At 42.9% G+C, this 12,540-nt stretch overlaps 1 protein-coding gene across 1 annotated transcript in view; it reads right to left on the reverse strand.

The window, feature by feature from the left end:
* The window catches only part of LOC310962832 (EF-hand calcium-binding domain-containing protein 6-like), a gene marked incomplete at both ends in the record, with an annotated part of 67,619 nt that extends 59,677 nt beyond the window's left edge, over window positions 1-7,942 (reverse strand). The window contains 2 exons of the mRNA XM_083935429.1: window positions 5,816-6,006; window positions 7,795-7,942. Of these exons, the coding sequence (XP_083791555.1) occupies window positions 5,816-6,006; window positions 7,795-7,942 (339 nt within the window). The remainder of the gene's footprint in view (window positions 1-5,815; window positions 6,007-7,794) is intronic.
* Window positions 7,943-12,540: the final 4,598 nt, after the last annotated feature.

Raw genomic sequence — 12,540 nt, forward strand, 5'->3', positions numbered from 1 at the left:
CTCCCCGAGCTTCTAAATCCTTTTGTTCAGCTGATGGGCTGTTTACTATTGTGAAGTTTGTATCAACAACCCCCACACACCTTGCAGTCATTAGCTTCACTAACACACCTACAGTATCACTGTAACGGTTCAGCAGAACTCAATAATGAAAAGAATCAAGACTTCTGTGGCTTCACGTCATCAAGGCAGATAGACAGGTTCAATCACGGACCTACAGTATTAAATGAGGAAGAAGAAGAAAGAAAAAGAAAAGTAAAAAAACAAAACGTTATTTATTCTGAAATTTTCACTATTTAAACTCAGATTACACATTATGCTTTCTGCACAGCCACTGCGTTTTAAGCTTAAAAGAGGACATGCAGATGTTATTTTCTGAGCTGCTCAGCAACTTAATGACTTATCTTAACGAACAATGACTCAGAACATGAAAATGGTAACTTTAAAAACAATATCCAGTTTCAATCAGGCTGTCCAAGACCAACGGCCGACTGAAGAACGCAGCGCAAACCAACAGTTTATATAGCCTCAAATTAGAGACACATTTCATTGGGGTTATCTGTAATTATGACATTAAGTGTTTTATATATATATATGTATATATGTATATATATATATATATATATATATATATAGCAATCAGCAAATGCACATAGCTATATGGTTGTATCTGGAAATATACCGTATTGTATGAAGAAAAACATTTGAATATACTCTGTGCCACATTTCCTCTTGCTAAATTGCCAATTTTAGTGGACAAATAGCTCGATTTTAAAAACACATGTAAACGATGAAATCCACAGAAAACAGGACAGTCATGTCCCGTCTTACCCTTGAGAACCAGCTGAATAAATATGATGAATATCAGTCCAGTGAGTTTCATTCACCAGAAACATGGCAAAACACAAATATCTCATATTTTGGTGATTGTTTTCAGCTAACCGTAGCTGTCAGCCTCATGTTACTTATTGCTTATTTCCTGTTGAGTCAACATGCAGAAACATGCAGTATTTTCCTTCAATCTTGTCAACGGATTTCAAGCATACTGCTGTCCCCTAGTGTCTACAATCAAAGTGCGGTCCCCCAACCCACTCCCCCACCCCCCGCACGCTTACCGCCACAACGCACTGCCGTGGAGTGACAGGGGGTGCCGTCAGATGAATGGGGAAACATCTGTATATATAAGGAGCTCACAGAAGGAGATGAGTGAACCTAACTAATGAAGCAGACACCGTGCTGAAGTTTCTCTGACCTCTGACCTTCACGTGGAAAGAGAAAAAAGCTAGTGCCTCTGTTGTGGGAATTTTGGATATTTGTATTTCATAATCATAGTTTTGTCAGGTCAGACGCAGTTCAGTGTCTCCTCTGTCTCATATTCTTAATGGATAATGCAAATAACTAACTCATGATGATATATTGGCATATTTGTGCATCTGTTCCCTGTGTTAGAGACCTTGTGATGAGAGAGGTTCAGAATGTTCAGAATTGTAATGTCTAAGGCATGTTTTTGTTTGGTCTTAAGACGTCACCCAACCAAGGCTATTCGCGTCCTGTCCCTCTCCCTAAAAGACTGTGCGAGTTTTGGCAAATCGTCATTCCCTACTATCCTCAAAGCAATTTCAGTCAAAAAACAACTGGACTGGTTGTTTGTCTAGGAAGACGTTTCACCTCTCATCCAAGAGGCTTCATCAGTTCATGTACGCATCTGACCAGGCTAGGACTGGTCCAACTAACTGGTGTGGAGATCCAGGTATTTAACCTCTCACAAGGCCGATGATGTCACTGACACCCTTTGTGCTCCAAGTGCCCACGCCCGTCGTTGGAGTGACAGTCGTTGGTGGGCAGTTGGTTTCGACTTCGTTAGTGCTCTATTGAGTCTGAACGACAGTCGTTGGGGTCACCCGGGCCATGTGTGAACAGTTGTCCTTTGAGGTTAGATTGTTGAATCTCCTGGGAAGGGATGAAAGGGCGGCATTGTAAATTGGAGATAAGTGGTGTCTCAGACCCCCTCCTCTGTTTAGCTATGGTTTCTCCACTTTTACATAGATGGCTTCTTTTACTCCTCTTTCAAACCATCTGTCCTCTCTGTCCAAGATTTGGACATTGCTGTCATCAAAGGAGTGGGCTTTCTCCTTGAGGTGTAAGTGGACAGCCAAGTCCAGGCCTGAGGAGTTAGCTCTCCTGTGTTGGGCCATGCGTTTATGCAGTGGTTGTTTTGTTTCTCCAATGTAAAGATCTTTGCATTCCTCGTTGCATTGGACAGCATTGTGGTGGTGTGGTGTTCTGTCCTTCGGATGTACTAGTCTCTGTCTGAGTGTGTTACCGGGTTTGAAATACACAGGAGTGCAGTGTTTGTTGAAAATCCTCCTGAGTTTCTCCGATACCCCAGCCACATATGGGATGACTATGTTGTTTCTCCTGTTATCTTTTTCTTTCTCAACCACTTTGGTTTTCTTTCTGGAGGCAGCTGCCGTTTTAACAAAGGTCCAGCTGGGGTAGCCACAAGTTGTGAGGGCACCTCTCAGGTGCTTGCGTTCTTCCCCATGAGCTTGTGAGCTAGTGGGCACGTTATCAGCTCTATGCTGCAGTGTTCTGATAACGCCAAGCTTGTGTTCCAAAGGGTGATGAGAGTCAAAAAGTAGATATTGATCCGAGTGAGTGGGTTTTCTGTATACCCCTATGTGGAGGCTCCTGTCATTCTCCATATGGACGTCACAGTCCAAGAAGGGCAAGCTGTTGTCCTTAACTTCCTCTCTGGTGAACTTGATGTTTCTGTCCACTGAGTTGATGTGTTCAGTAAAAGTTTGCACCTCTTTGGATTTGATCTTAACCCATGTGTCGTCCACATATCTGAACCAATGGCTTGGGGTTACTCCTTTAAAGGAGTTCAAAGCCTTGCCCTCTACCTCCTCCATGTACAGATTTGCCACAATAGGGGATACTGGTGAACCCATGGCACAGCCGTGTTTCTGTCTGTAAAAAATGCCATTAAACTGGAAATATGTGGTATTCAGGCACAAATCCAGAAGTTGGCAAATGTGGTCTGGTTTGAGATTTGTTCGGTTTTGTAAGGAATTGTCCTGTGTGAGCCGCTCTCTTACCGTGGCCAAGGCCTCCATGGTTGGAATACAGGTGAATAAGGAAGTCACATCGTAGGACACCATGGTTTCATCTGGATCCATTTTTAGGTCTTGGACTTTGTTCACAAAGTCCATGGAGTTTTGGATGTGGCGTGGGGTGTTTCCCACCAGTGGTGCCAGAATATTGGCAACATGCTTGGCAATGTTATAAGTGACCGAGTTTATGCTGCTGACAATGGGCCTGAGCGGGGCCCCTTCTTTATGGATTTTTGGGAGTCCATATAAGCAGGGGGTTGAGTCCTGGGGGTAAAGCCTGTAATACTGTGGTTTGCTAATGACTCCTTCTTTTTGCAGTTGCTGTAGACATTCTATCACCTTCTTTTTGTAACCGCTGGTAGGGTCTCGTTTCAGAGTTTCATAAGTGTTAGAGTCACTGAGTAATGCAGAGATCTTTGCCTGATAATCAGTTGTATTGAGCACCACTGTGCATCTACCCTTGTCTGCTGGAAGGATAGTGATGCTGTGGTCTTTGCTCAGTGCCGTTACTGCTTTTCTCTCCTCAATGGTGAGGTTGGATGGGGGGACCTTAGCCTGGGACAACGCTGCTGACACTTTCAACCTTAGCTGTTCAGCCTCAGTTCCATTAAGGTTGATTTCTTTATAGCTGATTCCGTAGCCGTAATCAACTCCACAACGGGTACCTCTTTTGGTGTCATGGCAAAGTTCAAGCCCTTGGCTAAGACTTCCTTCTCTGGGTGGGAAAGATCTTTGTCCGACAAATTCTTAACCCATCTGTTTTGTGTTTCTTCCTTTGCTGGAAAGTCAGTTTTTTGCCTCCAAGTGAGTATTTCTGTGTTTTTGCCAGTGTCCCGGGATTGCAAATTGTGAAATTTCTTGGTTTGTCTCTCTTTGCTCTTGTTGTGCTCATAGCCCTCCACTCTATGCCCTCTCATAGTGGAATTCACTAGCCAAACTAGCCTATGTTTGAATTCCACCATGAGAGGGCATAGAGTGGAGAAAATCATAGAAAAGGCTCAAAACCAACTCCTCGGTGAGCGAATAAGGCAGGTCAATTTCACCATTGAAGGGCTTAAAGAGAAAGCAGACCTCTCACTCCAGAAACTGACATCAATCCTACCTGTCTCTATCATGGAAAGAGTTGTGGATTTCACCCAGAAAGCCCAACTATCTCAGCACAACAAGAGCAAAGAGAGACAAACCAAGAAATTTGACAATTTGCAATCCCGGGACACTGGCAAAAACACAGAAATACTCACTTGGAGGCAAAAAACTGACTTTCCAGCAAAGGAAGAAACACAAAACAGATGGGTTAAGAATTTGTCGGACAGAGATCTTTCCCACCCAGAGAAGGAGGTCTTAGCCAAGGGCTTGAACTTTGCCATGACACCAAAAGAGGTACCCGTTGTGGAGTTGATTACGGCTACGGAATCAGCTATAAAGAAAAACAACCTTAATGGAACTGAGGCTGAACAGCTAAGGTTGAAAGTGTCAGCAGCGTTGTCCCAGGCTAAGGTCCCCCCATCCAACCTCACCATTGAGGAGAGAAAAGCAGTAACGGCACTGAGCAAAGACCACAGCATCACTATCCTTCCAGCAGACAAGGGTAGATGCACAGTGGTTCTCAATACAGCTGATTATCAGGCAAAGATCTCTGCATTACTCAGTGACTCTAACACTTATGAAACTCTGAAACGACACCCTACCAGCGGTTACAAAAAGAAGGTGATAGAATGTCTACAGCAACTGCAAAAAGAAGGAGTCATTAGCAAACCACAGTATTACAGGCTTTACCCCCAGGACTCAACCCCCTGCTTATATGGACTCCCAAAAATCCATAAAGAAGGGGCCCCGCTCAGGCCCATTGTCAGCAGCATAAACTCGGTCACTTATAACATTGCCAAGCATGTTGCCAATATTCTGGCACCACTGGTGGGAAACACCCCACGCCACATCCAAAACTCCATGGACTTTGTGAACAAAGTCCGAGACCTAAAAATGGATCCAGATGAAACCATGGTGTCCTACGATGTGACTTCCTTATTCACTTGTATTCCAACCATGGAGGCCTTGGCCACGGTAAGAGAGCGGTTCTCACAGGACAATTCCTTACAAAACCGAACAAATCTCAAACCAGACCACATTTGCCAACTTCTGGATTTGTGCCTGAATACCACATATTTCCAGTTTAATGGCATTTTTTACAGACAGAAACACGGCTGTGCCATGGGTTCACCAGTATCCCCTATTGTGGCAAATCTGTACATGGAGGAGGTAGAGGGCAAGGCTTTGAACTCCTTTAAAGGAGTAACCCCAAGCCATTGGTTCAGATATGTGGAGGACACATGGGTTAAGATCAAATCCAAAGAGGTGCAAACTTTTACTGAACACATCAACTCAGTGGACAGAAACATCAAGTTCACCAGAGAGGAAGTTAAGGACAACAGCTTGCCCTTCTTGGACTGTGACGTCCATATGGAGAATGACAGGAGCCTCCACATAGGGGTATACAGAAAACCTACTCACGCCGATCAATATCTACTTTTTGACTCTCATCACCCTTTGGAACACAAGCTTGGCGTTATCAGAACACTGCAGCATAGAGCTGATAACGTGCCCACTAGCTCACAAGCTCAAGGGGAAGAACGCAAGCACCTGAGAAAAAGCTGATCCTGTTTGTTGATCTTTATTGAAGAATCTATTTCCACAACACCTCTCACCTCGTTGAAGACAGTGTCCAGCTGGTTCTGGCTGACAGACAGCAGGCTCTTCAGGACTCGTCTGAACTGCTCTCTGCTCACCAGCCCTGTACCACCAGGGTCCACTGACATGAAGGCTGACTTGATGTTTACCAGTCTGCCATCGATCAAGGGCTCCAACTGCTCCAGGGTGAGCCGCGGGCCTGGATGGACTGAGGGGGGTTAAGATTAGGATAAAATATCTAATGGTACTTTGACCCATTGCACTTTAGGGTAATAAAGATACTAGCTGGATCCCATTTCTGGAATCTATGCCTTCCAGGCTCCTCGCTCCTCCAACTTGTGACCCGGAAATTGATCTCAGAGCTACATCTTGAAGGGCGGCCCACTTCTTACCTACCTACTTTGTACAGATAGACACAAGTGTGTTTGTGTGCATATAATATATATCACTCAATCACATACAGTATAGGCTTCAGTATATCTTTTTTCTTGTATAGTAGGCATACTTTACATACAAATATACGTTGTGCTTCACATAATAGTATACATTTGTACACTTGCAGACATGGACTACAGTGGACTTTACACGTTCACCAACTGTGGACTTTGTGCCAACAGGGGACATTTTTTAAGTCCTCTGTTGGTCATGCTTTAAATCAAGCTCAAATTGTGTCCAAAAGCCTCAGGTGTTTTGTTTTCCTTCTTCCAAAAGGGGACTTGGTGTGACAGGTGTTTCCATAATCAGCACTACTCTACTGCTGGAGCACTGTTGGCAATGTACGTGCCTGTATGCGTGCGTGCGTGCGTGCGTGCGTGCATGTATCTAGCTGTGTTTGAAATCGCCCCCTCATTCACTCAATATCCCCTATAAAATGTTTATTAAATAGTGCGCTATATAGGGAATGACCAAACTAGATTTCAGACAAAAAAATTTGATGGTAGTAAAGGGGGGTTTTGTTAACAATGGCTGTGTGTCCTGATTGCGAGATGTTATAGCCCACGGTTCATTTATTTCATGCGTGAGTAACAGTAGTCGGTTGTTCATAACTGCAGTTAGCTCTCAGATACTTGGATATCATTACAGTTAGCTCCTCTTCTGCTTCTTCTTCTTCTCCTGTAAAACACAATCGCATTGCATTGTGGTATACAGGAGTACAATGTACAATCAAATTGCATTGTGGGTATTTTATAGTGGACTATATAGTTAATAAAATGACTGGCGCACACACCATATCGTGCACTACTTCTATCGTGCACTACTTCTATGATAGGGAACGATTTTGAACACAGCTTCTGTCTGTCCACACTTAAATAACATATAGTGAAGACTTTGAAGGAACTTAATAAAAGGTATTGAGTGTATTTTTTTCAGATCTCTACAATCAGCACAGTTTCAAGATGAGTGTCACCAATCCAGTACCCAACCAAATGTTATGAGTTATGAAACATCATGATGATCACGCTCATCTGACATAGATCATAACATGCAAAACAATGGTCAGCTCTTCTTGTGTCTTGGTTGGACTAAGTCGGGGGAGGGGAGTCGAGGAGAGGAATCAAGGATGTACAAACTGGTAAATGAGATCCAGCTAGAGTCTCACAAGAGGGGGGGGGGGACTTACAAGACTCCGTAAGTTATAACTAAATTGTTTTTACATTGCTTATAAGCCTCTAATAAAAAGGCCTTACAACATTGAATTAAAGTCAATTTAATTTAATAGAAAAAGGCCCTCTGATGTCAACAACAGATCTCTACAGAGTAATCTAAATCAATGAATTACAATTTAATTATTTTTTAATTTATAACTAAGCTATAAAGCATTAGTGAGTGATGCATTAACCATTAATAAAGCTAATTGTTGTACTCTTTTCAGCATTCACACACCACGTTAAATCATTCTACAGATCCAAAATCATAAAAATGTCTGATTCAATAGGAAAATATTTCATCATTATGAGGGCAAACACAGTAGAGGAAAGTTTGACAAAACACTGACCTCTGTCTGTGTGGATCCATGCCTGTCTGTATCCCCCACCTGTCTGTCTGGTGGAAGATTGTGTGATAGTGCCCGGAGCAGTGTGGGGCCGCGGGCTGATGGCAGTCAGGTCTCCCAGTCTAGGGTGAAGAGGCAGCAGCCCTGCCATACTGGGTGAAAGTGGTGTGTGTGGGGAGAGAGGCAGGAGGAGGACAAGAAGGGCATAAAGGACACAGGGTAGTGACTGTGGTTGCTAGTTAACGCATGAACATGATCTGTGTGTGTGTGTGTGTGTGTTTGTGTGTGTGTGTGTGTGTGTGTGTGTGTTTGTGTGTGTGTGTGTGTGTGTGTGTGTGTGTGTGTGTGTGTGTGTGTGTGTGTGTGTGTGTGTGTGTGTGTGTGTGTGTGTGTGTGTGTGTGTGTGTGTGTGTGTGAGAGAGAGAGAGAGAGAGAGAGAGAGAGAGAGAGAGAGACAGAGACAGAGAGAGACAGAGAGAGAGAGAGCACACTGTATTCAACCCCATTCACAGGATTTTGTTGCCACAACTCACTATTATTAAACCATTATCTGTCACCATGGACGCAAAAAAATAAAAAAAAAGAATATATTTTTCTTCTAAATGTTCAATGACAAGACAGGTCAAAGTAACCTGACTCTCGCCGGATGAAATTGGTTTCTCCTTGCTTCCCTCATCCATCTGGGATCGTTCCATAGGAAAGTGATTTCAGGAGGCTGGGCCTTATCAAAAATCATTGCATATGATTGGATAAACCACTTGTCTGTCATCTTTATTGACGTGCTACTTCAACCACTCACATGGAAAAAAACCTGTGACGCTGATGAGAGCGACGCAGGGTAAATCCAAACAGAACAGCCGACATGGTTTCCACCACTAAAAGCCTTCAGAGCCGTTCTCTGGTGTTTTTTTAAAGAAGAAAGATTCTCTAGATCGGAAACACGGATGAAAAAGAAGCATCCATGTTGACGTCTGCTTCCTCGATGCAAGCCGCCACAGTCGTTTCTCTGCTATGCCACATCTATAAAACCCTGCCCCAACGGACGTGATTGGCTCGTCCACCTGAAATCCCTCTGCTATGGTTGAGTGGAGCTAGGTGGAGTCTAGAAGGAAGGAAAGTCATCTGTCGAGAGTCAGGTTAAGGTCAAAGGTAACTCTGGTGGAAAGTAACTGAATTACATTTACTGTGGCACTATACTTAATTAATTGTACTTTACTTAAGTATTTTACTTTGATGCTTGAATATTGTACTTTTTACTACACTACATTCATTTGACAGCTACAGTTATTAGCCTCCTGATCTCGCGAAATTCTGAGAAGTTTGCCCAAGCGACCAAACCAATCAGCTTTGGTTTTGAGGCGGATTTAAGTAACGCAACGAGAAGTGACTGTTCAGTGTAAACAACATGGAGGCTTCCACAGATGAGATGAGCAGCTATGGAGCAAGCCACATACTAACTCTTTTGTCTCTGGATCCTTCTGTTGAATATGGACCGGGCTCCTGATATTGGGCCTTTGATCCGTAAATTCACTTTACACAAATAGAAAATATCCTTTACCCTCATGTTGTTTCCTTTCTAAGCTTTGCCCTGACGCTATTAGTACGTCACACGCTTCATTGATCTGATTGGTTGATTTGACCCGTATGTTGGTGACAGACAGATGGTTTACCCAATCAGCAACCAGTACTTTTGCCTCTTCCCAAAAGATCTCCAAACCAGAGTTCCCAGATGGATATGCAGAGACAAATGAGATCAATCCATCTGGCGGAGTCAGGTTAATAATTGAGTAGTATATTTTGCATTGTGGTATTGGTATTTAAACTTAGGCAACAAAACTATAGCTTTGCAACTACCACTGTGGTCAAAAGTGACAATGACAATGTATTGGTAAATGCTAAAACATAGCACTCAAGAGAGAATCAAGTCATAGTCAGCACACTGACTCAGTAGTGTCACTCACACAGCAAAGTATAGGTACCTGAAGTTTGCTAATAGTTAACATTAGCCACCATACGTGTCTCAAACTGATCCAGTAAAGGGCCGCAGTGGCTGCAGGTTTTCATTCCAACCATGCAAGAAAACATCAAACATCTGTAGCAACAAAACCCTCCACTATACTCTATACACCCATAATAAATAGAGTCTTGTATATGTGGAATAAGCAAAGTGGGGATGAAACTACAGTGTGCAAGTATTATTTGTCTTAGAAATTATAAATGTTCATGTGCCACAAACATTACAGCCCTGTTTCCCCAAATTTAACTGTAGACTATTTCAGCGCAATAACATCTAAATTCCGATTTTTTTTTTTTCCTTTTCCATTTCTCCTGATCACTTTGAGAGCACAAAACACATTTTTGCAATAGACAGATGTTCAGGGCAAGACTTTAAAGACTAAAGAGCCCAAATAAAGACAACACAGTCATCAAATATTGCCTGAAGACACAACTTTATTAATAAATCAGCAAGCAAAGCATGTAAAATATAACACAGGGTGTCCAGGAAACAGAGATGTATAAAAACCCAAACAAACCATATAAGTGGAAATGGGTGGTGGATGCCTTGCCAACGGCTGTAAACAGACTGACAGTGAGAAGAAAGAACAATGAAATGAAAGAATGAGCAGCCTTAAAAGAGATAGCGTGACAAGTGTGTGCTGAGGTTGTCGTTTACACAATAAAGACATTCACGAGTGTCTGGTAAAGCGCAGGGACTGATCTGCTGGACTGGAAACTACTGTGGCAACAGGGGAGGAGGTGCTGGACTGGTTGTAAGTGATGCCTCAGGTTAACAGTTTGACTCCAGATACTGCTGCTGCTGTGACACTATACAAAACATACAGTAGGTAATGCTGGTTATGGGTTAATACTCTGCACTGTCCTGAGAGAAAGGACACTGTTCACCAATCAGTGGTATGTAGCATGGTTCACACGGGAAGAGTGTTTGGGTTACCAAGCAGGAAAAGCAGCCACAGCTCCCAATGGTCCCATTCATCCGTATGTGACCTTTATGAGTCTTAGGTGAATCAGCTATCAAAACCAAGTCTAAATGCATCCGAGAAGCATTAGAGATGGACTGACATCCGCTATCAAAACTGCCTCGGGAGGTGGTTTGAGATGTTTAAAAGGTGTGAATACATCTATCTCTCTACAATGCATGCTGAAATTTTATTCTTCCCAAGTGTAACTACGTCAGTAAATGGCCTGTGGAAATAGTCTGTACAGGGTCTGCTCCCATGGTAACGGCAGCTGAAGTGACAGAAATATTACACTGAAATCAGCCACCCTGGCTAATGGCTCCATCAATTTCAGCACATACAGATGGCATGCTGCTGTAAGGTTTATCTCTGAATGATGAGTCGGAGCCTGCGGAAATATTATTAACTATTGTACCTTGTTAAACTTGTATTGTGACTTAACTACTCAAGAACCCTGTCACTCTTCTTCTGGTGTTTTTCAGGTGTTGTCCAACAGCTTCAGGTGCAACACCACCCTCTGGAGTCTGGACTGATTTGCATGTAGAAAGGAAAATTCAGTACATCAAGTTTGAATTGAATCTGAATATGAGACACTTGAAATGACTTGTGTTAATTGGGGCCTATAGGCATTTTAAAAGTGTAAAACTGCAAATTCGGACCCACTAGGTTATCATTTTTTACTGAGGTGGGTCCTGCAAAAAATGGAGGTAGCATACCCTTCGGGGTCCGTTCTCTCAACTTGATCCAATCGTACACTCCTACAGGAGTCTCCATCTTTTCAGACTTTGACTCCACCTCATTTCCTCTGACCAAAAAAGAGCATTGATGTGACGTTGGGGGGAGGGAGATACGTCCATCTGGTTGACGTATATCTCTGAGGAGAAGTGAGGGCCAGAGGCTAGCTGTCACTCAGGAGACCACACCCCTAATTATTCATAAACTTTAACCTCCAATAAATTCAAAACTAGCCTGGTACAAAGAAATTCACCCCCTCAGTGTTGTCATGGAGATATGACCTAAACATACAGACTAGAATGTTCTTTTGTCCCAGGTCTTAAACAGGTTAAATGATGCTGTGAAAACGGCCTGTTTAACATGGGGGTCAATGAGAAACTGCACTATTATGAAACATAAGAAGCTTCCTGATTGGATCAACCAGGAAGGCGCTGTGATGGGGACTTGGTCATGCATAATAATCTAATTTTGTTGTTCAGATGATGCACATCCCTAAATAAAGACAGAATAACCTGGGGCCTGGGGGTCAATAAGGGGCCAACAACATTTTTTTGCACAAGAGCTTCCTAACAGGGTTATCCTGCCGCGGCATGCATTTTGACCAAAATTCCAAAATCCAAACCAATGGCGTAATTTTTTATTGAATGTTATCCTGATTTTATTTTTTATTTTTTTTCTTTGAATAAGCTTTTAGCTTTCAACCTCTCCTGCACTGGTTTTTCTTTACTTTTCATTCATGTATATGTGAGTATATACGACCCAATTCAGACCTGTTTCCCTTAAACCGTCTTGAGTGGACAGCTCAAGACGGTTGAAAGTATTTCTCATGTTACAGATACCACCGAGAGTGAATCGTGTGTTTTAGATGTTATTATTGTACTGCCGCCGATGTGTTGGTGTCTGTTCCCCTGTTCTTATCCAGATCTCTGGAGCTTTTCCGCTGGTGCCTGAAAAAGGCAGCCCCAGTGACCGCTGGTGGACAATGTACCCGAATACACGAATGTGTAGGATATATGTTCTGTTCTTTCTTGTTATG

The sequence above is a fragment of the Echiichthys vipera genome, assembly GCF_963691815.1.
Source record: "Echiichthys vipera genome assembly, chromosome: 20".
Taxonomy (NCBI): domain Eukaryota; kingdom Metazoa; phylum Chordata; class Actinopteri; order Perciformes; family Trachinidae; genus Echiichthys; species Echiichthys vipera.